Raw genomic sequence first — 27,495 nt, 5'->3', positions numbered from 1 at the left:
AATACCGTGCTCCAAAATAACAGTGTACAGCAAATATTAGCGCAGCGATTTAACCATGCATGGCTTCAGGTGATTTGTACTTGTAGTGGAGATGTGAATGAGCTCCATAGAGAATAACTGATTTTTTTCTCCTCCAGCGTTTCGGAGTTTCCAGCTACAAAACGCTGAGGTGTGAACGGGGCTATATACGGTGAATTGGATTATATACGGTGAATGGAGCTATACACGGTAATCAGGGCTATATATATATATGGTGATCGGGGCTATATATGGTGAATGGGAAGTAGGTTACTATGGCACAGGATGTGATGTGCAGTGAAGGCAGTGGGGATGCTGGGAGTTGTAGTTCTGCACAGACAGTAGGGGGGAAGTTTGCCATTGTGATGTAATATGAACCTTGGCAGCTGCAGTGTTTTCTTTCAGTGGGAGGCCAGGACAAGGGAGGGGGATGGGGGCTGCTCCATAGATCTCCGCCTTCCTTCCTTCTATTACAGCACACACAGGCTGCATGGAGAGCACAGTGAGTAGTATGTAGTATGTAGTGTGTTGTATATGGTTCCTCTTTTGTTGTATTGCAGAGTGTGGCTCACATGATGGCTGCCAGCACCGCTCTGTACATAGCCACAGTCTGATCAGGACACCAGAACTCTGTGCATCACTATGATTGCTGGCTGGACTCAGATACTGGTCAGGACACCAGAACTCTGTGCATCACTATGATTGCTGGCTGGACTCAGATACTGGTCAGGACACCAGAACTCTGTGCATCACTATGATTGCTGGCTGGACTCAGATACTGGTCAGGACACCAGAACTCTGTGCATCACTATGATTGCTGGCTGGACTCAGATACTGGTCAGGACACCAGAACTCTGTGCATCACTATGATTGCTGGCTGGACTCAGATACTGCTCAGCACAGGACTTGCTCTTCTATGTGGATGCATTGGGGCTGATTTACCAAAGCAATAGAAGTAAGTAAAGTCACATGAGCAGCCGGGGGATGGTAAAACAGGAGGTGCAGTTTTAACTTCCCCCACCCCCTTCCCCCAACACCCATCTAAATTCTACCTTTCCAAGCAGATGGGGTAATGGTAGGAGGAGGACGCTTACTTGGCTAGTTTGGATTTGACAGGCAGCACCAACCCGGCACACCAATCTGTATGATTTATCTGATATATTTCATTTATTTATCTCATGAATTTTAGTTCCTTTTTGAATGTTTTGTGTGACATTGAAGCGGTATTAAACTCCAGATCAAGGATTTATTTTATAGTGCAGTTTACCAATCATTAGATGTGGTGGCTGCACTTTTCTTTGTAGATTTTTTTTTTCCCCTGTATTGTCACCCGATAATGTGGCCTGTAACACCCCTCCTGTATTGGAGTGCCCCCCCCCCCCCCCCCTCTGGATGACCTTTGAATGGCACATTGTCAGTCTGGGAGGATGGGAGTGTTAGGCCCCTTTCACACAGGACGGATCCGTTTGGACAGACTTAGCTTTGCTCAGCGGGGATCGCTCCGTTGATCCCCGCTGAGCAGGCGAATGACAGGTCTGTCTCCGCTCACTGTGCTGTCACGGAGCTGTCAGATCCCCGCTCTCCTCTATGGGGAGATCAGATGAAAACGGACAGCCTGTCCGATCCGACCTGCTGGATGGATGGCAAAAGTATTGCCATTTGTCTGTTTTCAGCGAATCTTATCAGATGGCAGGAGGTTGTCAGTGGACACAGGTCTGCTGACATCAGCTTCCACATAGAGGTCAATGGGTGGCCTGATTGGGTCCGTCTGAAAAACGGACAGGTGGATCCGATTGGTCCAATCGTGTGAAAGGGACGTTAAGGGCTCTTTCACACACTATGTCTGTCGGACGGACTCCGTTTTTCTCAGCAGGGGATCGATCCGCCAATCCCCCCCCTGAGCAGGAGAATGACAGCTGTTCTCCGCACTGTGTGAAGACACAGCTGTCAGGTCCCCGCTGTTCTCTATGGGGGAATCAGATGGGAACGGACCGTCTGTCCGTTCTCATCCGATCCGCTGGACGGATGGAAAATAGGGTTTCCATCCCTCCAGATTTGATGGATCGGGTGTCAGCAGACATGTCTCCTCTGACATCCGCTGCCCCATAGAGATGCATGGGGCATCCGTTCAGATCCACCAAAAAAACGGACAGGCTGATCTGAACGGTCCGCCTGTGTGAAAGAGGCCTGAGGCTCGTACACGCTATAAGAAAATTGGGCGAACGTTTTCATCCAAAGAATATTCATATGATTTTCGTATAGTGTGTACACAACTTTCCACGGCCGATTCTGAATTTTTGTAGGACAATTCTCGAAGGGACAAACTCCAAAATTTTCTGGTATGGAAAAAAATGAACGATTTTTGTTTAACCTCCCTGGCAGTATTCCTGAGTGTGGCTCGGGGTTAATATACAGTGCCAAAAGCAGTAACTCCGAGGCACGCTCAGGATTACCCCACAATCACATTTACCTTCCGCTACGATCCCTCGCCATCCTTCCCCACCGTCCTTGTGCCATCCTCTTGCCATCCTTCGGCTGTCCTCCAACCCCCCCGTGGTCCTCCAGCCATCCTCCCGTTGTCCACGCTGTGCAATCCAGCTGATGCCATCACCCGTCTTCAGGTTCTCTGGACACAGGGGGGCAAAACCCGCGGGACATTAAAAAAAAAAAAAAAAAATGACATGCTACAGTGTAATCTGTTAGGATTGCAACTTTGTATCACACCATTTTACCCCAGCTTTTCACCTAGTGTCTTTTCCAGTGCCCTGCCTGTAATTTGCGGTTCTTTGTGCCTGGAAAATAGAGCACGTCCACAGCGTCCAAAAAGCGTTCTTTTAGACGAACTGGAAAACAGCGACAGTGAATCAGAATTATTTGAAGAACTGAGCGATAGCGATTCGTGGGAAAATTCGTCATCAGGTACCGAAAGTGACGACAGCGACGATTCTGCGACTGAGCTCAACGATGTGAGAACTTGGGGCTCTATTGACTGCGGTACGGATCAGGCAGCGCCCCCAAGATTCACATTTATGGAGCACTTGGTATGAAAGTTGACGTTGACCATGACAACCCCTTGGCATACCTACAATTATTTCTGACCGATGAGGTTATTGAAAAAATAGTTCCCAAGACAAACCGGTACAAAGAGCAACAATGCGCTACGCATCGGAAGTTTTCAAGATGCAGAAAGTGGGAACCGGTGACCAAAGATGACATTTGAATAGAATTTATTATTATATTATAATTTATGATTTCGTGTTTCAAACTTTATCATACCCGGGATGTCTACTAGACTCTTGTTTGGACAGATTTCAGTGGGTTATTCCTAAGAATTACAGGCCTGAAATATAAAACAACAAATTTCCATGCAGAACAATGAACCGCTTTGAGATAAATTCTGACATAATCAGACCGCCGGGGAGGTTACTGTGTACTATTTTCGTACGATTTTTTTTTATACAAGATATTCAGAAAAGAAAGACTGCGCATGATCAGAAACCATAAACCACAAAACAAAGCCTTTGTCGTACGAGAATTTTCATACGAATTTTCGTTTATCGGTTCCGATTTGCTGTGAAACAATGAGGAAAATCGGACAATAGTTTGCCCGCTTTCTTATAGTGTGTACCCCACTTTAGATGTACTATCAGACACTAACAGAGTGAAGCCAAACTCCAGGGGGCTTTAGGGGCCTCTGCCTCTAAACACCTCTCCATGGTAGCCTGTGTGTCCATGCACACATAAGGCTAAGTTCACATGTGGGAGTAGCGGATCACGGGCAGAATCACCGCGATTCTGCCTGCGATCCGGAATTATTGCAAATCGCAGGACACCTGTGCGATGCCCCTGATTTGCAATGGCACCCTAAACGCTGTGTGATGCTGCCGCGATTTCCGCCTGCCAAATCGCGGTAAGATCGCGCAAACAGAATTGCGGGACGCATGACGCCCAAAAAAAGGTACAAGAGCTTCTTTTGGGCGTCATGCGTCCCAGGATACTGTTTGCGCAATGTTACCGCGATTCGGCAGGTGGAAATCGCGGCACATCGCACAGTGTTTGGGGTGCCATTGCAAATCACGGGCATCGCACAGGCATCCCGCGATTTGCAATGATTCCGGATCACGAGCAGAATCGCGGTGATTCTGCCCGTGATCCGCTACGCCCACATGTGTACATAGTCTAAGCGTTTAGTGGCAGGAGCTTTTAGGCCCCTTTCACGCGGTTGGACTGATCAGGTCCGCCTGTCCATTTGTTAGGCGGACCCAATCGGGCCCTCTATGGGGAGGCAGATCTGCTGACACCCATCTGGCATCCGATCCGACAAGATCCGCTAAAAACAGACAGATGGCAATACGTTCCCCATCCATCTAGCAGGGTGGATCGGGTTGGATTAAAACAGACAGGCTGTATCTCCCCATAGAGGAGAGCGGGACTCTGGCAGGTCCATCTCTGCACAGTGAGCGGAGACGGAACTGTCATCCGCCTGCTCAGCGGGGATCAGCAGAGCGATTTCCCCACTGAGCAAGCAGAGTCCGTCGAATGGATTCACCCTGTGTGAAAGGGGCATTAGGCCTCTGGCACACTGCAGCTTTTTTTTTTAGCTAAATTACACCTCATTAAGTAAGGGCTCTTTCACACGGCCGCTCCGCTTGTCCGCAAATCATCCTATTTTTTTGCGGATGATTTGCGGACATAATGTAAGTCAATGGCACTGCGGATGTCAGCGGAATACCATCCGCTGACATCCGATTTTCTTCCTGTCAGTTCTGTTCCGTTTTTTGAAACGGAACAGAACCCTATTTTTTCAAAACCCGGAAAGGAAGCAATATCGGATGTCAGCGGTGTCATCCGCTGGCATCCGCAATGCCATAGACTTACATTATGTCCTCATATCATCCGCAAACGGATGGGATGATATGCGGGCATACGGAGCGGATGACACAAATGTCATCCGCTCCGTGAAAAAAAAAAAAAAAGAAAAGTCCCGCAGCGGAGCTTTCACACGGAGCGGCCGTGTGAAAGAGCCCTTATTGTAATGTGTCTAGACACACAGGTGCGTAAACAAGCGCTGTGCATTCTTCAGTAAATAAAAAAAAATATATATGTTTTTTTGGTCAGTAATTTACACCTCGTGCGGGTAAATGTCCATTTACATATTGTGCAGAACAAGAACGCGGGAACACGCGAAAACATGCAAAAACGCATGTAAATATGCGTAAACACATACAAAAAAAAAAAAAGTCTGAAAAACTAGATGCTCAAACAGGAGTATCATGTGCAAGAGGCCAAGTGCGTTCAGGAGCTGCAGAGTTTGGCCAGAAAAAACGCTTGAAGCTACTAGCAGCTGCTAGAAGCTGGTAAATGTTAGTGCTTGAGCATCAATTCATTTCAATGACCAGAATAAATTGTTTTGGCCAATGAAATGAATTAAAATTCAAGAACTTGCTTTTAGGAGCTTAAAGTTGAGTTCCACCCAAAAGTAGAACTTCCGCTTTAGGGAGTCCTGACCCCCTGACATGCCACATTTGGCATGTCATTTTTTTGGGGGGGGAGCGGGTACCTTGTTTTGACAGGTACCCGCTCCCACTTCCGCTCGGAGCGCCGCGGCGCCCTGAACGGAAGTTCTCCTCTCCCCCTCCCTCCCTGCAATCTTCTGGGACACGTCAGAGGTCCCCGAAGATTGCCGGCCAATCACGGCGCGCAGCGCGACTCGCGCATGCGCAGTGGGTACCCGGCTGTGAAGCTGCAAACTGTAACAGCCGGGTGCCCACAGCAGTGATGCCGGCGCCGAGGGAGAGGATCGAGGCTTCAGGCGGCCGCATCGCTGGACCGTTGGACAGGTGAGTGAATGGCTGGAACTCCGCTTTAAGGCCGTTTAGGAGCAGTTGGGCGTTTTTTTTCAGAAGCCCCTGAACCCACCTACATGCTATCTTATCTGTCCATGTACACCAGGTCGGTGTCTTATCTGTCCATGTACACCTATTTTGCGATTCGGCACTGCGTGACTTTAACGGACGATTGCGCGGACGTGCAACGCTGTACCCAAATTAAATTGACGTTCTTTTTTTCCCACAAACAGAGCTTTCTTTTGGTGGTATTTGATCACCTGTGCGATTTTTACTTTTTGAGCTATTAACAAAAAAAGATTGACAATTTTGAAAAAATAACAATATTTTTCACTTTTTTTTTTTTTTATATGAAATTCCCCAAAAAAATGTAAAAATCAAAATGTTTTAACATTTTAGGCCAATTTGTTTTCTGCTACATATTTTTGGTAAAAAAAATCGCAATAAGCGTATTTTGATTGGTTTGCGCAAAACTTATTGCGTCTACTAACTACGGGAAAGATTTTTGTCTTTTTTTTTTTTTACTAGTAATGGCGGCGATCTGCGATTTTTTTTTTTTTTTTTTTTTTTTTTTTTTTTTTTTTTGCAGGACTGCGACATTGCGGCGGACAGATCGGACCCTTGACTGACATTTTTGACACTTTTGGGGGTACCAGTGACATTACTACAGTAATCAGTGCTATACATATGCACTGTTACTGTAAAAATGACACTGGCAGGGAAGGGGTTAACTTTATTGGTGATCAGTGGGTTAAATGTATCCCTAGGGGCGTGATTCTAACTGTGGGGGGCGTGGCTTGTGATGTAACCACAGAGACATACAATCCTACATAGCAGGACCGTATGATCTCTGCAGTTACACCAGGGAGAATGACAGACGGCTGTGTTTACATTAGCCGTCTGCCTTTCTCCCTCTCCAGCGGGAGATCGCGAGTGACCGGCGGACATCGGAACCGCCGGTCACTCGCGCGGGGATGTCAGGGAACGAGCGGGGGCGGGAGCGCGTCTCCGGCGGCGCGCGCTCGCCCCCTAGAGGCCCTACATCGTTTTGCCTGTAGGGGACTGACTGCCGCAGTAAATAGTCGTGCGGCAGTCGGCAAGTGGTTAAGTTGTAATAAAAAAAAAAAAACGTCTGACGCTGCTAAAAGCGACTGTAAAAACGCCCTGTGTGCATGAGGCCTTAAAAAGAATAAGCTTTTAAGCGTCAAGCTCTTGGACGTTAGTTAATTTCATTGGCCAAAAATGCTGCTGGCATCTAGGAAAGTTAAAGAAATGTCCTATGTGCATGAAGCCTAACACTTTATAAGCAGTCACAGCAGTTTTTTTTCTTTTGGGATAAACATTTTATATAAATTCAATAAAAGCTGATCATTGTAAGCACCCCTGTCAGTAGTAAATGGTTTACCTCAACCCTTTAACTGCTACATCTGCAGGAGATGTTATCCTTTTTACCCACCCTCCCTTTATGACCAGGCCATTTTTTGCGATACAGCACTGCGTTACTTTAACCACTTTATTTTTGACACTGTTTACAAGCTAAAATCATTTCTTCTTTTGCTAGAAAACTACTTAGAACCCCCAAACATTATATATATTTTTTTAGCAGAGACCCTGGAAAATAAAATGGAGACCGTTGCAATATCTTTTATGACACCCTATTTGCGTAGCAGTGTTCCAAACGCAATTTTTTTTTTTTTTGGAAATAAATAAGAAAACAGTAAAGTTAGCCCAATTTTTTTCCATAATGAGAAAGATGATGTTACAATGAGTAAATAGATACCCAACATGTCATGCTTCAAAATTGCACACACACTCGCGGAATGGCGACAAACTTTGATACTTAAAAATCCCCATAGGCAACATTTTAAAATGTTCTACAGGTTACCAGCTTAGAGTTACGGAGGAGGTCTAGGGCTCAAATTATTGCTCTCGCTCTAATAGTTACAGCGATACCTCACATTTGTGGTTTGAACACCGTTTACATATGTTGGAGGGACTTCTGTATGCGTTCACTTCTGCGTGCGAGCTAACGGGGACAGGGCACTTTTTACATTTTTTTTTTTCTGTTTATTTTATTTATTAATTTTTTATTTTTACACTGTTTAAAAAAAAAAAAAAAAGTGATCACTTTTATTCCTATTACAAGGAATGTAAACATCCCTTGTCGCAGAAATAGGCATGACAGGTCCTCTTTATTGTGAGATCTGGTGTCAAAAAGACCTCACACCTCACAACTACACGAAAAAAGGAAAAAGAAAAACGTTGAAAAGAAATTGGCCCTTTAAACCGGTTGCTAGGCAACGATGTTTGACATCGCTCCAGTCCTCCAAGACCATAGAGTCGAGTGAGGGCCATCTTGCCCTCACTCGACTTCCTGTCTGAAGATCCGGGACTGGATCATTTTCCCCAAAACGGCTGGGATGCGGTGGGAGGGGGCACCTCTTCCGCTGCACCAAATCCGCTCCTGGGACCACCCTTATCTGAGCCGACTGCCCGCCGTTTAAAAAAAACAGCTATGTGTTTTTTTTTTGGGGGTTTTTTTTTTTTTTTTTTGCGCTTTAAACAGAAAAAGAGCGACAATTGTGAAGAAGAAAATAACATTTCTCTTACGTCCTCCGACAGTCGCCGCCTCTTCATATTCGTCACAATGGGGTAATTGACCTTTCTCCGTAGGAGTAGCTAGGCAACAGAATATGTCAATATTAAAGCTTTTAACATATCCCACCCCCAGGGGGTGGTCCCCTCAGTCAATACCCTCCTACTTCCTGTATCCATACCTCAGTTTCATTGACTAGCTGTTAGGAGTTAGCTGGCTGTTTCTGTGCTGGGGCATTTTGTCTCAGCCTTTATCTTCTTTTTGATTTTATTTGAGTGTTTTTCTCTCTCTTTACTTAGCTGTTACTTTTGTCAGCATTAGTTAGTTCTTCTGATGAAGAGGATCGTGCGGGCTGGGTCTCGGGCTGGTCGCAGGTTGTGGGCCAGTGGCTTCCCAGCCTGCCATCGAGCGTTCAGTCAGGTATTTTTCCTGGTATATGTGAACAACCCATCCCTGTTCACTGCAGGGATGCTATGGTGAGGTGGCTACCTCACTAGACGCCATGCGGTTTGGCACCGCAGTTCTACTGCATCCTGGCTGCGACTCTCCCTGTCCCATGTGCAGTGGCTTGATCGCTTGTGCCGGTTCCCCACGCCATTCAGAAGGTTAGTGTACTCTGTGTGGGGACCTGTCTGTTTAGTGGGTGTCAGTCTGGGACTGTGTAACCCTGCATGTCTGTTCACACTGTTGGGCTCCCTGTCTGGTTTGATGCTGCTGTGGGCTGCAAGGAGGGGGGCTGTTGTACACTGTTCAGTGTTAAAACTGTGAGATTATCTGTGTGACATGCTGTATGCTTGTAGGGCATGATTTTATACATGTTGGTGCATACATGCGGCTGCCGCGGTCCGCCATTTTATTAATAGCTGCAGGCATATGCTGGCCATTTCTATGTGCTAGGAGCGGCGTTTTTGGCACCAAGCGCCGCCATTTTGGCGGCGATCGCTCGGGCCACATGTCAGCGCTGCATGCTCTGCCTTTGCTAGTCCCTCACCGGCGGCCATGTTTATGGAGCCTTCCATAGGCTTTATAGGAGCGGTCTGTGTTACATCGCTTCCTTTTCCCTGAGAACAGCGGTCGGTGCAGCAGCCTGAGTGGTCTCTCCAGGTTTATCTTTCTTATCCCTGTATTCCTTGCCTATGTTTTGTGTTTCTCCCTGTGGGGGTCGGTGTGTGCTGTGTGTGCGGTGGGCTGCGCTCGCCGCGATATTAAAGGGATAGTACTCCTTTTTTTCCTACACACTTTTGGGGGCATGAATTCTCAGGAAAGCAAATTTCCTCCCACCTTAGTGGGGGGCCAGGGGACTGCTGCTGCTTCCCCCGTGGGGGGTGTTTTGGCTACTGTCGTGGCTAACCTTGCTGCTCAGGTGCAGATGCTTGTGGCTGCTCAATCCACAAAACGGCCCAGGGTTTCAATTTCCTCTGATTCAGAGGGCGATGGTGATGGGGCTGCTATGGCTGGGGTCACCTTGTCGGGGTCCCGCTCGTCCCTGGACCTTGTGGGGTCTGCAGGGGAGGCGGAAGTTGAAGGGGTTGATAATTCCCCCCTGGCTCGTCTGAAGAGCTTGCACTCATGGATGACTTGGTTGCTTCTATCAAACGAACACTGCATTTGCAGGATGAACCATGTCCTCCTGCCGTCCTGGCCTCTTATGGGACGCAGCGAAGACGCAATTCATCGCAGATTTTGTCTTGCACTGAGGATTTTCAGCGCGCTGTTAGTGAACAATGGCGCAATATGCGGAAGCCTTCTGCTGTGCCGAGAAGGTTCAAACTGCGTTATCCTTTCACGCCCGCTACTGATGAACGTTGGTGTGTGCCACCTCCGGTGGATCACGCGGTGGCAGTTTTGAATAAGTCCACTGCGATTCCTGCTGAGGATACCCCGGTGTTCCGGGATGTCACGGACAGGAGGCTGGAGTCTCTTGCCCGCCATACTTACTCGGTTACCGGTTCCATGCTGAAAGCTATTTTTGCTTCACTTATGGCAGCTCAGGCTGTCGCGGATTGGACGCAGGTGCTCAGGCGCCTCCTGGTGGCTGACTCTGCCCCTCCGGCGACGTTGGCTATGGTGGATCAAATCCATCAGGGTGTCATGTATTTGTGTGATGCGGACTTGGATATAGTCCCGTTGGCTGCACGTGTGCACAGCGTGGCGGTGTTGTCGCGCCGCCTGATTTGGCTGAAGTGTTGGTCTGTGGACCAATCTTCTCGCATAACCTTGGCTAATCTACCCTATACGGGATCTCGCCTTTTTGGCGACCCTTGGATACGCTGATGAAGGGGATCACGTGTGGTAAGAGCACGCTCTTGCCCCAATCCCACAAGGCTGAGGTTGCTCATGGTAAGAGGCATGCTTCTTTTAGACCCTCTCAGGGGTCCTTTCGTGCCTTTCGGTCGCACTATGAGGGCAAACTATTCAGAGGTCAAGGCTCCCAAAAGAAGTCGTGGACAGGTAAGCAGAAGTCCGGCCAGTCCGGGTCCGCTGCCCATAACAGTGCGGCCTGAAGGGGCGCCCTCACCCAGTTCTGGGGTGGGTGGACGTTTGCTCGGTTTTCTTCATCCCTGGCTGGCCCACGTTCGGGACAGGTGGGTTCAGGAAATCGTTCGATCTGGCTACAAGATCGAGTTTCTCTCTCGGCCGGCGAGCAGATTTTTTCCCTCAAATCTTCAGGGGGTTCTATTCCAATCTGTTCACTGTGCCCAGGAAGGAGGGCAAGGTACGTCCAATTCTGGACTTAAAAGCTCTGCACCGCTTTGTGCGGGTTCGCAAGTTCCGCATGGAATCCCTGCGGTCGGTGGTGGCTGCCCTGGTTCCGGGGGAATTCATGGCCTCCATCGACTTGAAGGATGGGTACCTTCACATTCCGATGTTCGAGGGTCATCAGAGGTACCTTCGATTCGCCATTGCGGAGGTTCATTACCAATTTGTGGCGCTACCCTTTGGTCTCGCTTTGGCTCCACGGGTGTTCACCAAGGTGCTTGCACCGGTTCTAGCTTTGTTGAGAGCCCAGGGCATCTCTGTCCTGGGGTATCTGGACGACATTCTGGTTCGGTCTGCGACCAGCCAGGGTCTGGTGAAGGACCTGCCCGTCACGATGCAAACTCTACAGGAGTTTGGTTGGACGATGAACTTTTCCAAAGTCGACGCTGTGCCCGTCGGTTCGTCTTCCCTACCTGGGAATGATCCTGGACTCGGTCCAGGCGAAGGTTTTCCTACCGGACGACAAGCTCAGAACACTTCAGGAAGAAGTCACGTCCCTCAGGGACGTTCCGTGCTCGTCACTCCGGACGTGCACGCGATGTTTGGGATTGATGGTCTCGGCTTTCGAGGCGATTCCCTTCGCCCAGTTTCACACGCGGGGTCTCCAAGCGGAGATCCTGTCCAGGTGGGACGGGCAACCGCAATCTCTGGATCTTAAGATTTCATTGAGTCTTCGTACCAGAAGGGATCTTCTGTGGTGGCTACAGTCCCCCGACGGTGTCGGGGGGCAAGTCTTTTCGTCCTTTCCCATGGACGGTGATCACCACGGATGCCAGCCTGTCGGGCTGGGGTGGTGTTCTGGGCGTTCTGTCCGCCCAGGGCTCTTGGTCGAAGGAGGAATCCTCCCTTCCGATCGACATTCTGGAATTGCGAGCGATAAATCTCTGCCTTCGCCGTTGGACGGACAGGCTGCAGGGCCGTCCGGTTCATGTGCAGACGGACAATGCCACGGCGGTGGCCTACATCAACCACCAAGGGGGCACCAGGAGTGCCCGAGCGGCTCGGGAATTGGCCGACATTCTGTCTTGGGCCGAGACACACGTCCCGGCGATAACAGTGGTTCACATTCCGGGGGTGGAGAACGGGCAGGCGGATTATCTGAGTCGCCAGACCCTGGACCAGGGAGAATGGTCCCTCCACCCGAATGTCTTCCAGATGTTGTGCGCGAATGGGGGTCTTCCGGAGGTAGACCTGTTCGCGTCTCGTCTGAACAACAAGGTGGAAAGGTTCGTGGCAAGGACTCGCGATCCTCGGGCAGACGCGTCGGACGTTGGTAGCTCCGTGGCATCAGTATCGACTGATGTATGCATTTCCACCGATTCAACTGCTGTCCAGGTTCCTTCGCAGGTTGACCTCGGAACCGCACGCGGTGATTCTAGTGGCTCCGGACTGGCCTCGCCGGTCTTGGTACGCAGACCTCGTGAATCTGGCGGTCGTCGCTCCGTGGCGTCTGCCTCTTCGAGAAGATCTTCTGTCTCAAGGACCGATATTCCATCCTGCTTTACAGTCGCTGGCTCTGAGGCCTGGCTGTTGAAACCGAGGTCCTGAAGGATAGGGGTCTCTCCCCTGAGGTCATTCACACTTTGGTCAACGCGAGGAAGTCTTCCTCGGGGAAAGTCTACTACCGTACTTGGAAGGCCTATTTTGCCTGGTGTGAGTCCAGGGGGTATCCCCCTCGCTCATACTCCGTGTCTAGGGTGTTGTCTTTCCTTCAAACGGGTGTGGACCAGCGTTTGGCGTTGGCTACGATCAAGGGCCAGGTTTCTGCGCTGGCCGTTCTTTTTCAACGCCCTGTGGCGTCTAACCCCTTGGTTAGCACTTTTGTTCAAGGGGTGCGACATCTGGTCCCTCCTAGGAGGGTACCTTTGCCTCCATGGGACTTGAACCTTGTTCTGTCCGTGTTGCAACACGCTCCTTTTGAACAGAGGTAGATCTCGTTGTCTATGTTGTCCAAGAAGGTCGCGTTTTTGGTGGCGATCACTTCGGCTCGCTGGGTGTCGGAGCTGGCAGCTTTGTCCTGCAGATCTCCGTATTTGGTCATTCACTTGGATAAGGTGGTCTTGCGACCTAACCCTTCTTTTCTTCCGAAGAGGATCTCGGAATTTCACCTCGATGAGGACATTGTCTTGCCTTCGCTCTGCGCGAAGCCTAAACATCCGAAGGAGGTGGATTTGCACTCCCTGGATGTTGTTCGGGCGATCGGGGTTTACCTGAAATCGACGGAATCTTTTCGCAAGTCGGATTCTTTATTTGTCCTTCCAGAGGGACCTCGGAAGGGCATGGCGGCGTCGGCTTCTATCATCGCCAAATGGATCAGACAGACCATTGAACAGGCCTATGCTCTGAAGGGGAAAGTTCCCCCCTATGCCTGTGGAGGCGCACTCTACCAGATCGTAGGTAGTACGTTTTGGGCCTGTCATCATCGGGCTTCTGTGGCCCAGGTGTGTAAGGCGGCGACTTGGTCGTCCGTTCACACTTTCTCAAAATTCTACAAAGTGGATGTTCAGGCATCGGCAGATGCTTTCTTTGGCCGCACGGTTCTTAGTGCGGCAGTACCTTAGGGTCCCTTGTTTTTGGGCCCTTGGCTGTTTGGGATGTCGTTTATCCCTAGATTATTTGTTTTTTTCCTGGGTTGTTGCTCCTGTTGAGCAAGTTTCCCACCCCTCATGTTTGCACTGCTTTGGGACGTCCCCATTGTGACAAATATGAAGAGGCGGCGACTGTCGGAGGACGTAAGAGAAAACGGAATTTTTGTAAAATCTTACCTGTAAAATTCCTTTCTCTGAGTCCTCCGACAGTCGCCGCCCCGCCCCTCTTTTGGGGTTTGGTTATATACTCTACTGCTATTCTACTGAAACTGAGGTATGGATACAGGAAGTAGGAGGGTATTAACTGAGGGGACCACCCCCTGGGGGTGGGATATGTTAAAAGCTTTAATATTGACATATTCTGTTGCCTAGCTACTCCTACGGAGAAAGGTCAATTACCCCATTGTGACGAATATGAAGAGGCGGCGACTGTCGGAGGACTCAGAGAAAGGAATTTTACAGGTAAGATTTTACAAAAATTCCGTTTTTTCTTCTTCTATAAAACTTATCCAATGAAAAATATAAAACAAATTTCATAAATTTAGGCCAATATGTATTCTGCTACATATTTTAGGTAAAAAAAAAATTCACAGCGACCACATGGTACTGACAGCTGGCCGGGACACTGATCTGTCATCAGCTGTGTCTGGTGCGCCGTCGTACGATCTGGGAAGGACGTCATATGATCCCTCCCACAGCGAGAGATTGGGAAGCAGTTATGCCCTGTATGTTGGGGGGGTTGGGCCTCAATGGATTGGATTTATTTTTCTAGCGAATCCCACAAATGCTCGATTAGATTGAGATCTGAAGAGATCTGAAGAATTTGGAGGCAAAGTCAACACCTTAAAGAGGAAGTAAACCCTCCTCTGACACTTTTAGCTATAGGTAAGCCTATGATAAGGCTTACCTATAGGTACTGTAAATATCTCCGAAACATGTACCGTTTAGGAGATATTTACCTTACATGGAGCCAGTGACATCACTGGCGCATGCGCTCTGAAGGAACGGCCGCTGGTGCCGTTCCTTCAGAGCCCTGTGCCGTGACCGCCAGCTCCCGTGCGCGGGAGTGACGTCACCACAGCTCCGGCCAATCAGATGGCCGGATGCCGCGATCCCGGAAGACGGGCGACTGAACATGTCGCCCGTCATACAGGTAAGCGGGCGGCACGGCGGGGGCTCGTTCTAAGGTAAGTATTTCATAATGAGCTAGTATGCGATGCATACTAGCTCATTATGTGTTTCTCTTTCAGGTTGAAAAAACAATTTGGGTTTACAACCTCTTTAAACTTGTTAAAGCGGAGTTCCACCCGAAATTTATACTTACCTCCATCTTCTCGCTCCCGGTCACCTGAAAAACAAATGGATAATCGCAATTTTTTTTTTTTTTTTCACTTACCTTTTAGAGAAAATATACTCACCTTACTTCCTTCTTCCTCCCCTCGGCGGCCACGGCGATTCGTCACTTCCTGGCTTTTGCAATGATTCCTGGGAGCTGAACGTCATCGCTCCCAGGAATCATTGCGCCTGCACCGGCCCCGACGTCAGTTCCGGGGCGCGCGCGTCATTCCCTTCTAAACAGCTTCTGGGCATGCCCAGAAGCTGTGGAGGGATGACGCGCGCGACCCGGAAGTGACGTCGGGGCCGGTGCAGTGCATCGTGGGACCGAAGAAGGAGGAAGAGGACCGAAGAGGACGCGGAAGAGGATCGTGCTGGCTTCAAGCTGCCCACACCTGAGATGGCAGCGCTGGAGAAGACAATTTCAAGGTAAGTATTTCTCCTGAAAGGTAAGTGCAACCCGGGACAGATCAGAGGCTAGCCATTGTGGAATGTGCTAGCCCTGACTGTCCCGGGGGTATTTTTGTAAAAAAATGTATAACCAGGGTGGAACTCCGCTTTAAGTTTCTCAAAACATAACTGAATTTATTAGACCAGGCCACCTATTCCATTGCTCTGTGGTCCAGTTCTGATGCTCACGTTCCCATTGTAGGCATTTTTAGCTGTGGAGGGTGGATAGCATGGGCACCCTGACCAGTCTGAGGCTACACAACAACCTACGATGCACTGTGTGTTCTGACACCTTTTGGAATCTGCATTAACTTTTACAGCAATTTGAGCCACAGTAGCTCTTCTATTGGATCTGAGAAAGAATACAGGCCAGCCTCCCCCCATGCATCAATGTGCCTTGGCCCCCCCATGACCCCGTCTCTGGCTTTCCTTCCGCGGAGCACTTTTGGGGTCGGTCCTTATCACTGCAGACCAGGGACATCCCACAAGAGCTGCAGTTTTGGAGTTGCTCTGACCCAGGCATCTAGTCCCCCCCCCATCGTCAAATTCCTACAATTGTCCATTTTTTCTGCTTTCAACACATCAACTTAAGAGACAACATTTTCGCTTGCTGCCTAATATATCCCACCTACTTTCAGGTGCCTTTGTACAAAGATGATCAATTTTATTCACTTTAACTTTTGTCTGTGGTCAAAAAGACCTCAAATCTCTCCTTGTTATCTTTTGCTTTTAAAAAAATGTTTTTGATTTGTGCCTGCTGTACCATGTACCTGTATCAGAAAGTCTCCTGTTCTCTTTGTATTGCTTCCTTTATTTGAAATCCCTGGTGTTCCTGCCAGTTTTGCTTCCCTATTAAAAACTGACCACACTAGGCAGGAGAACACACGTGGTCTGTTCTCTAGCTATGCAGGGAACACAGTGTACTCTCCTCCAATAATCAGACTTGTCCTGACACCCCCCACTGCACATCCATTCACTGGCAAACTCATTGTGCTGCTGCTTCTCCTCCCCCCAGCTCTTATGCAGCTGAGAACAGAGAGAATGTCATCACTTGAATGAAAAAATGTATTTTATAATGTTTTTTTTATATCTATACAAAAATGGTTTGCCTTTCATTTCTATTTTAAACTGAATGGCTTGTTTTACAAGGTGATCGTTTACAATCACTTTAATCATGGGGATCCCTATGATTAAGCTCTGAGGGCAAAGCAAAATGTGTTGGGGGCGTGGCCTGGTCGTAGCAGGGCTGAGCCTGTCACATGCTCTCTTACACAGGGTTTGCAGCAATGTACGGCTTATGGTACATTCTTCCTGTTTCACACTGAAAAAATGAGGATACTGTGATGTGAAGGATGTGAGTCATAGCACAACATGAGATTCACACCTTTGCTGGAAGAAAACCTGACCTCTATATATTTTTATTCAATACTCCTGCTTTACGTGTGCAACAGAACCCCATTTATCAAGAACATCTCAATATATGCCGTATCATTTATTCCTAAACCCAAAAACTAGTTTGGATGATAAAGCATGTCCATAGACTTACAATATATATACACTGAATAAAATTATGAACGCAACACTTTTGTTTTTGCTCCCATTTTTCATGAGCTGAACTCAAGGATCTAAGACTTTTTCTATGTACACAAAAAGCCTATTTCTCTCAAATATTGTTCTGTGTTAGTGAGCACTTCTCCTTGTCTAGATAATCCATCCACCTCACAGGTGTGGCATATCAAGATGCTGATTAGACAGCATGATTATTGCACAGGCGTGCCTTAGGGCTCTTTCACACGGTCCGCCTCTGTAGGCGGATCCGTGCTGCTCAGCGGGGATCGATCCGCCGATCCCCGCTGAGCCAGCGGATGACAGCTCCGTCTCCGCTTGCAGTGCAGAGAGGGAGGTGTCACAGCTCTCGCTGCTCTCTATGGGGAATCGGATGAGAGCGGACCGCCTGTCCGCTCTCATCCGAGCCGATCCCTGAACGGATGGAAAAATAGGGTTTCCATCTGTCCAGATTTCACGGACAGGATCGGATACGGATGGCAGAGAGTGTCAGCGGAAGCATCATACTAACAAGCCTACAATCGGCCGATCGGTCGTCAGCCGAATATTTACGGCCGACGATCGGTACGTGTGTACGGGGCTTTAGGCTCCTTTCACACTATCCGTCCGTCGGACGGAGTCCGTTTTTCTCAGCGGGGGATCGAGCCGCTGATTCCCCCGCTGAGCAGGAGGATGACAGCTGTGTCTCTGCGCTGTGTGCGGAGACACAGCTGTCAGTTCCCCATGCATCTCTATGGCGGAAATCGGATGGGAACGGACCGTCGGTCCGTTCTCATCCGATCCGATACGCTTGACAGATGGAAAATAGGGTTTCCATCCATTCCAGATTTGACGGATCGGATTGGGTGTCAGCGGACATGTCTCCGCTGACATCCGATGCCCCATAGGAATGCATGTGGGGGCTGTTCAGATCCGCCAAAAAAACGGACAGGCGGATCTGAACGGTCCGCCTGTGTGAAAGGGGCCTAACACAGATTTACACAGAACAATATTTGAGAGAAATGGGCCTTTTGTGTGCATAGAAAAAGTCTTAGATCTTTGAGTTCAGCTCATGAAAAATGGGGACAAATGCGTGTTGTCTTTTTTTATAATTTTGTTCAGTGTAGAAATGGGACAGAAATTGGAGTAAATTTATTGTTTGTCCACAACAGCAAATGGAATAAAAAAGCAAATAGAAACTCCAGTTTAATATTAACAGAGGTCATCAGCCAGCAATAGCTGGGTCAGTGAGGTCAGCAAGAATTTCCACAGTCATATAAAACTTCAGGTCTCATTCTTTTATTCAGGTCACAGAGTTCAGAGGAGACTTCATAGCCAATGGAAAGGGGTGCATTATCATGTACAGTGCTAAGACCAGCCATGTTCTTGTTGATCACTTTGTGCTCCTTTAGCCAAAAGTATGCAACTCAGTTTCCTGCCCATAATGCCCCTTTCACACGATCCGACAGATCAGGTCCGCCTGTCCGTTTTTCATGCGGACCTGAGCGGGCCAACCATTCTACTCTATGGGGAGGTGGATGTCAGCAGAGCAGACACCCGCCTGGATTCCGATCCGACAAGATCTGCTGAAAACAGATGGCGTTCGCTGGTCGGATTGGATGGGATCAGATGAAAATTAATATGAGACATGCTGTCCGCTTTCATCTGATCTCCTCGAGGAGAGCAGGACTCTTGACAGGTCCATCTCTGCACAGTGAGTGGAGACGGACCTGTCATCTGCCTGCTCAGCAGGGATCAATGGAGCGATCCCCTGCTAAGCAAAGCGGAGTCCATGAAAACGGATCAACCCGTGTAAACTGCAGTTTATATACTGTATAGTAGCTCTGATATATGATACCGTGCATATGGTGGAGGTGACGTATGCATAAAACAAATATAGAAGCACACATTGGGTGGTATACACGCTGCAGTATTTATTTTTTTATAAATCTTTTTTTTTTTTTTTTACACTCTGCAGTTTTAAAGAGAAATTCCATGTATGGATATTTTATATATAGCAAGCAAATGGGTGACTTCCTGCGCTAATCCACCTCACTAACTTGCCCCAAATCCTCAAACAATATCTACAGATAGCATAGCAGATCCTACCAAAAAGCATTCACTAATGCAAGTAAAACTCAATAAACCAAAAACTGGTCAAGCGCTACTTATTAATAAGTACATTAATCAAAAATCTTCAAATGTATTTAAAACTAGTACATAACCCACAGTTTTTACTAATTATGAAAACATAACCTCAGTGTATCAATTTGTGCAAATATGTAAACAAATACGTGCAACATCGCAAATAAGTAGTTCTTAGTGGAACTTGTCCTGTTAAACTGCTGTATGGCCTTAGCCACCATGCTGCAGCTCGGTTTCAGGGTCTTGGCAATCTTCTTATAGCCTAGGCCATCTTTATGTTGAGTAACAAATCTTTTTTTCATATCCTCAGAGAGTTCTTTGCCATGAGGTGCCATGTTGAATTTCCAGTGACCAGTATGAGAGAGTGAGAGTGATAACACCAAATTTAACACACCTGCTCCCCATTCTCACCTGAGACCTTGTAACACTAATGAGTCACATGACACTGGGGTGGGGGGTGAAATGGCTAATTGGGCCCGATTTGGACAGTCACTTAGAGCCCATTCAGACTAGCGCGACTTGTCAGGCGACTTGTCAGCATGACAAGTCGCGCTCGGTCGCGGTCCATTGAGCAGTACAGGACCCTTTCTAATAGGAGCGACACAAGTCACTCCGACTTAGAAAAAGGGTCCTGTACTACTTTGGGGCGACCTCGGAGTGACTTGCATAGACATCCATTATGTGAAGTCCCTGCAAGTCGCTCCGAAGTCGTGGTGCGCAGGACTGACAAGTCGCCTCCCCAAGTCGTGCAGAGTCGTGTCGCCCCAGTGTGAACCGACTCTTAGGGGTGTACTCTTTTTTTTTTTTTTTTTTTTTGCCAGCGGTTCTGACATTAATGGCTGTGTGTTGATTTATTTTGAGGGGACAGCAAATTTACACTGTTATACAAGCTGTATACTCACTACTTTACATTGTAGCAAAGTGTCATTTCTTCAGTGTTGTCACATGAAAAGATAGAATAAAATATTTACAAAAATGTGAGGGGGTGTACTCATTTTTGTGAGATACTGTATGTCATAGTAGACACAGGGACTCATTCTTAGGAGATGGCCCTACTTGTTGTCACATTTAATTATTGGGGGGGGTAGCTGGTATTGCCTAGGGCGCAAAATAGTCTAGCACCGCCCTGCAGGTATGGTATATACATAGTTTCATTGGTTCAAGCTTGATCAATGTAACTATGTACGGAATATCTATACCTGGAGTTAATCTTTAATTTATGTTGTGATGTTTGTTTTTTAGCTAAGCTGTAGTGTCTGGAAGTAAGTCCACTCCAGCCGGGAAGTACAGTTTTAGGGCTTGCGGCCCTTTTTTATTGAAATGAAAAAGTAAAAGATCCGTGCCTCAGGTAAGGCCCCTTTCACACTTGTGGGACTTGTCCTGCAACTTGGGACTGCAGAGTCGCATGACAAGTTGTACTGTTCATATCTTCAAGTTGCAGCAAAATAAAGTAGTCTCTGCACTACTTTGCTCCAACTTTGATGTGACTTGATGTCCATAGACCTCAAGATTACACAGGCATTGCTTCAAGATTACACAGGCATTGCTTCAAGATTACACAGGCATTGCTTCAAGATTACACAGGCATTGCTTCAAGATTACACAGACATTGCTTCAAGTCGCGTCAAAGTCGTGCAACTTTCAGAGTGGACAAGTGTGAAAGGGGCCTAAAACAGACACTCGGCTAGTGTCCTAATCGCACACACTGCTTCCTTGCAGTGCCCCTATTCCACACTGCGCCACACTGACTCAGAGGTCCGGTTGACAAAGCACCTATCTGTGACATCGGACAGACCTGGACACACATGCACACTACCCCTGTCTATCTCCTGGCTGATCAAAAAAAAAAAATTAAAGGGACAGTGTAAAAATAAATTTACCTTTTTTAAAAGGCCCTGGTGCTTGCAAGCAGAAGTGAGGCATTAATGACAGAAGAGTTGTAAAAACCCTGCCTGTCAGTGGTTTTTATTTTTTTGTTTTTAATTTTAATACAGGGCTCGACAAACCCCAGGTGCCAGGTTGCTACGGTGACTAGAAATTGCATCCTCGCACCTGGGTTTGTCAGTCCATTCACTGCCAGAGTTGCTTGCTGCAGCATTCTTAGAGCGTCTCTCTTATGGTGCATAATAAAGCTTGTACCCGTCAGCTTCTCCTATTTCTGCCTTCTCCTCCTGTGTTGTGACCCCAAGGTGCACATGGAGCCCCACTAGGGCCGGTATTATCAGTGAGTGAAGCGGTGACAGGCTCAGGCAGTAGCGCTGTGACAGGGCAGGGAGAGGAGAGACAAGCTGCAACGGGGTGCAGGGTGTACCCGGGTGCCCGACCGTACCCAGGTGACACCCAGGGCCGGCTGCCGGATTGACTACGCTGCTCATAGCGGAGCAGGAGAATGAAGACCCTACACTTCTGTACAGAAGGGGATAGACAGAGGTGTAGCGCTGAATAGAGGACAGGAACTGCTGAAGTTATCCAAGTTAACAAGCAGGTGATTGGTTGCTGGGTGGTCCTAGCAACCAAGCAACCAATCAATAGCTAGTTAATATGAAAAATTAACTCCAGCAGCTCCCGCCCTCTGTTCGGCACTGCTGTTTCTCGTGCTCTGCATGCCCGTGTAAGGTAGGGGGCAGAGCTTCAGGGAGGGCTATGTAATGTGCAGGGGTCCAGAGCTGCGGGGGGCTGTGTAATGTTCAGGGCTACAGGGGGGCTGTGTAATGTAAAGGAGTCAAGAGGTGCAGGGGCTGTGTAATGTGAAGGGGTCCAGAGGTGCAGGGCTGTGTAATGTAAAAGGGGGTTCTTATGTTTTAGGGGGAGGGGGGGGATCCAGCCTGGGTGCTAAATGCTCTAGTTACGCCCCTGGGTCAGATTGTGCCTTCAGCAGGTGGCCCTGGCTTTATACTGTGTATCCTGGAGGGGGTGAGAGTAAGATACTGATCCTCCCAATCTGTCTCTCCTTGCAAACCTCATGCCGCTTGGCTCGGCGTAACATTATCTTTCACATTATACAATAAAATTAGCCTAAATGTATTGTTTTTTTAAATAATGAAAGTTTTTCTTCCAAAAAAATAGCATTTTGAAATGCCGCTGTGCCAATACAGTGTGACGTAAAATATTGCAACAATGGCATGTAGGGTCTCTTGGGGGTTCGAAGTAATTTTAAGCAAAAAATACTGATTGTAACTTGTAAGTAGGGATGCACCGAAATGAAAATTTTGGGTCGAAACCAAAAATGCAGGATGCCCTTGGCCGAAAACCGAAAATGACTTTTTTTCCCCCAAATGATTTTAAAATAGATGGAACAAGGGGCATACACCAAAAACAGGCAGCGACGTACACCTGTCGCTGCCACCCTGTCACAGTATATGTACTGTGACGGGTTGGCAAGAGGTTAATTTAATTACCAATGGTATTTGTATTATGCAGCATGAGGGGGTTAATGTATTCTCACTGCTGCATTAGTGACCGACCAGTGGCAGTTAATTAACCCCTTTGTGCTGCATTAGTGCAACCAGTATCAGTGCAACCAGTGTTAATTAACACTGATACTGGTTGCACTAATGCAGCACAAAGGGGTTAATTAACTGCCACTGGTCGGTCACTAATGCAGCAGTGACCAGCAGTGACAACATTAACCCCCTCATGCTGCATAATTAATACTAATACCAATGGTAAGCTGCCTCAGCTATCATCCCCCCTCCCCCCCTCCCCCGCATCAGCCTCAGCGTCCCTCTCCTACTCACTCAGCTCCTCCGGTGTCCATTATTCAAAAGTCCCGCCTCTGGCCGGCCGCCCGCCTCCCGGTGATGTCACTACTACTACAATCTGTACGTGAATGAAGTGACACACCGGGCGGGAGGGATGGCGGGCGAGCAGCCGCTAATAGCTGTCACTATGTGAGCCTTAACTTCTCTTCAATTTCCTGTCAGCGGCACGATGAGCATGAATTAACTGACACTCCGGGCGGGGGGAGCGGCCGCTAATAGATATAACTATGTGATCCTTCACTTCCCTGTCAGCGGAAATGTGTGTGAATGAACTGACCTGACACCTGGCGGGAGGGAGCGGCCGCTAATAACTATAACTATGTGAGCCTTCACTTCCCTGTCAGAGGAGATACATGCATGACAGGGAAGTGAAGGCTTACATAGTTACAGCTATTAGCGGCCGCTCCCCCCGCCCAGTGTCAGGTCAGTTCATTCACACACAGTCCCGCTGACAGGGAAGTGAAGGATCACATAGTTATATCTATTAGCGGCCGCGCAGGGAATTGAAGAGAAGTTAAGGCTCACATAATGACCGCTATTAGCGGCCGCTCGCCTGCCCTCCCTCCTGCCCAGTCTGTTAGTTCAGTCTGCCCAGTCTGTTAGGGTCCGAGACCCGCTTCCTGATTGGCCGAAAGGCGAACTCATGCCATTGACCGAGGAGGAGGCGGGAGGAATTGAGGAGACGCCGCTGCAGGTAAGTGCACTGACTGGTCTCTGCATTGAAGGGGGCACAGCACGCTGGTTTCTGTGCATTGAATGGGGGCACACTGATCTCTCTGCATTGAAGGGAGCACGCTGGTCTGTCTGCATTGAATGGGGGCACGGCACGCTGGTCTGTCTGCATTGAATGGGGGCATGGCACGCTGGTCTCTGTGCATTGAATGGGGGCATGCTGATCTCTCTACATTTAATGGAGGCACGCTGATCTCTCTGCATTGAATGGGGGCACGCTGATCTCTCTGCATTGAATGGGGGCACGCTGGTCTCTCTGCATTGAATGGGGGCACGCTGGTCTCTCTGCATTGAATGGGGGCACGCTGGTCTCTCTGCATTGAATGGGGGCACGCTGGTCTCTCTGCATTGAATGGGGGCACGCTGGTCTCTCTGCATTGAATGGGGGAACGCTGGTCTCTCTGCATTGAATGGGGGAACGCTGGTCTCTCTGCATTGAATGGGGGAACTCTGGTCTCTCTGCCTTGAAAGGGGGCACGCTGGTCTCTCTGCCTTGAAAGGGGGCACGCTGGTCTCTCTGCATTGAATTTGTTCATATATTTTTTCAAACTATAGTCCGGCCCCCAACAGTGTCTGAGGGACCATGAACTGGCCCCCTGTTTAAAAAGTTTGAGGACCCCTGCTCTAGATAAAGTTCTAAATTAATAAGGTTTATTAAAAACAGAAAACGAAGCTACGTGAGGGCACGCCCCTATAAAACCACCCAGCATGCACTGGTCTGATGCATTTCAAACTTCCCTTTTTTTATTGGATTTCTTATCACACACTTATAGAATGATACATTGGTACAATGCGTTGGCATTCGCATTGGTATTGACACTAGTAAAGCCCCGTACACACGCACAGATCGTCGTCATACAAATGTTCGTCTTTTCTCCCCGGGATGTCGGTGTCTGTTGAAAAGTGCAAAGACAGCACAAGGACAGCACAAGAATTTTGTCCGCAGACTTCAGCTGACTGCAGAAGTGATGTCATGTAATGGTTAACTTTCCCTGTGTTTTTTATTTTCTGAGCATGCCCAGTCTTGCAAATCTGCGGTCTGTCGGCTGATTTCTGTACTGACAGGCGAACAATCGTCTGTTCTGGTGTCCGCAGACAAAAAATTTCATGTTTGCAAGAAAGACTCTTGTCCGCGGATTGTGTGCAGACAGCTGTCGGAGGCACCATACTAACACGCATACAATCGGCAGATCTTTCGTCCGCCGACGTTTGTATGACGACGATCTGTGCGTGTGTACGGGGCTTTAGATAACATCTTTGTAACAAACGCCAAACACACACACACACACACACACCATAGGTTGAACTGGATGGACTGATGTCTTTTTTCAACCTCACAAACTATGTAACTCAATATTGAACCCTACGGACTAAGACTGGGATGCCATTAACCACTTTACCACCGGAGGATTTTGCGGTCTTACGTCCAGGCCACTTTTTGCGATTCGGCGCTGTGCGACTTTAACTGACAATTGCACGGTCGTGCGACGCCGTACCCAAACGAAATTTACGTCCTTTATTTCCCACAAACAAAGCTTTCTTTTGGTGGTATTTGATCACCTGTGCGATTTTTACTTTTTGCGCTATAAACAAAAAAAGAGCGTTTATTTTGAAAAAATAACAATATTTTTCAAATTTTTTTTATATGAAATTCCCCCCAAAAAAAATGTAAATTCAAAATTTTTTTTTAAATTTTTGGCCAATTTGTTTTCTGCTACCTATGTTTGGTAAACAAAAATCATAATAAGCGTATTTTGATTGGTTTGCGCAAAAGTTATTGCGTTTACTAACTAAGGGAAAGATTTCTGTCATTTTTGGTGTGTGTTTTTTTTTTTTTTGTTTTTTTTAACGAGTAATGGCGGCGATCTGCGATTTTTTTTTTTTTTTTTTTTGCAGGACTGCGACATTGCGGTGGACAGATCGGACCCTTGACTGACATTTTTTGACACTTTTGGGGTTACCAGTGACATTTCTACAGTAATCAGTGCTATAAATATGCACTGTTACTGTAAAAATGACACTGGCAGGGAAGGGGTTAATTTTATTGGAGAGGGAGGGGTTAATGTATGCCTGGTGCTTACTAACGTGTGTGGGGGGAGGTGACTGAGTGACCCAGGGACAGATCGCATGTTCAGCTATGCTGAACCCTGCAATCTGTCACTGTCTGTCACTTAGGAGATCTGCCCGCTCTGTTTACACAAGCAGGCGGATCTCCAAACTCGATTCCCCGACGATCGGGGAAGAGCAGCAGCGATCGCCGCTGCGCCACCCCTGGCCCGACTCCCGCTGTAAATGAATATAGCGGGAGCGAGCCTCCGGCGGCGCGTGAGGGGAGGAGCTTCAAGGGGAGGAGTCCAGCGACGTAGGTCTACGTCGCTGGACGATAACGAGCCACTTTGCCGCAGTAGAGCTCGAGTGAGCGGTCGGCAAGTGGTTAAAGTTCATGTGCGTGTAAAGGCAGGCGTCCCAATACTTTTGGTAATATAGTGTATTTGCATTACTTGAGTGGCCATAGATTATTGTGCCTTCAGTAAAGCATTATTTACCTCTGTGATTATTGACAATATTACACATTAGTCATGACGTTCCACACTTGTGGCATACCCTGCCACCCAGGTGTTTGACAGGCGGCTGGCAGGTGATATGTCGCCTTCTTCTCACCTTCTGTTTTATCTCTGAAAGGTCTGCACCATCGCATCACATAATTTTAGGATGGATGCAGCACAGCCCCATTCAAACGCGACATGGGGTATCATTTTTGCACTGGCATGTGTACAACCCTGTCTGGCCATTTTTGCAGCTAAGGGGATGGTCAGAGGGCAATCCTGTAAATGTATGAAAAAGATCTTCTGCATTGTTTTTATTTGTATTTTATCAAAGATCTGTGAACTACATATTAAACTTGCTTACCAAGCTGTCTCTGTTTTTCAGGCATGAAATTGCAACAAGAATTGTGACCTGGCCTTGACAATGGAAATAGTATATGGTATGTTTTTAATACGTGATTTCATTTTTTAGTTCATTACTCCCAAGTCGGTTTTAAAAATACCATTTGTACTGTATATGTTATCTCTGGATATTTCACTTCAAATACACAAACAGTTGATGGGTATGCCAAGAGCTATGAAGGAAGAGAATTAAAGGGACCTGTCTATGCAGATAAGGGGTGTTTTTGTAAATGTAACCACTTTAAGACTGGAAGATTTTACCCCCTTCCTGACCAGGCCCTATTTTGCGATCCGGCACTGCGTTACTTTAACGGACAATTGCGCAGTCATGCAACGCTGTATCCAAAGAAAATTTACGTCCTTTTTTCCCCACAAATAGAGCTTTCTTTTGGTGGTATTTGATCACCTGTGTGATTTTTAATTTTTGCGCTATAAACAAAAAAAGAGCAACAATTTTGAAAAAAAAAAAACAAGATTTTTCACATTCTGCTAAATAACATTCCCCAATAAAAAATAAAAAATCAGGGACACTGGGGGGAGGGGGGGGGTCTAATTAGCTGTAACTGACATCTCCAGTGACACTAATACAGTTATCAATGCTAATAATATACACTGTCACTGGTCTATTGACACTGGCTGAGGGGTTAACATCTAGGGCAATCAAAGAGTTAAAGGTGTGCCTAACAATGTGACAGTTTTTACTCCCTACTTCGAAGAGAGAAGAAAAGTCACATCACTGCTGTCAGTAGAGGGCCCTGTGTTGTTTACTTA

General features: G+C 47.7%; 1 protein-coding gene across 1 annotated transcript in view; it reads left to right on the top strand.

The window, feature by feature from the left end:
• The first annotated feature begins 477 nt into the window (after window positions 1-477).
• LOC309549565 (uncharacterized protein) overlaps window positions 478-27,495 on the top strand; it is a 162,057-nt gene continuing 135,039 nt past the window's right edge. The window contains exons 1-2 of the mRNA XM_082249925.1: window positions 478-520; window positions 26,708-26,762. Coding sequence (XP_082106051.1) covers window positions 26,747-26,762 — 16 coding nt within the window. The 5' untranslated portion in view covers window positions 478-520; window positions 26,708-26,746. The remainder of the gene's footprint in view (window positions 521-26,707; window positions 26,763-27,495) is intronic.

This window comes from Pelophylax lessonae, assembly GCF_965119305.1.
Source record: "Pelophylax lessonae genome assembly, chromosome: 1".
Taxonomy (NCBI): domain Eukaryota; kingdom Metazoa; phylum Chordata; class Amphibia; order Anura; family Ranidae; genus Pelophylax; species Pelophylax lessonae.
This window is presented reverse-complemented; position numbering and strand designations above follow the sequence as displayed.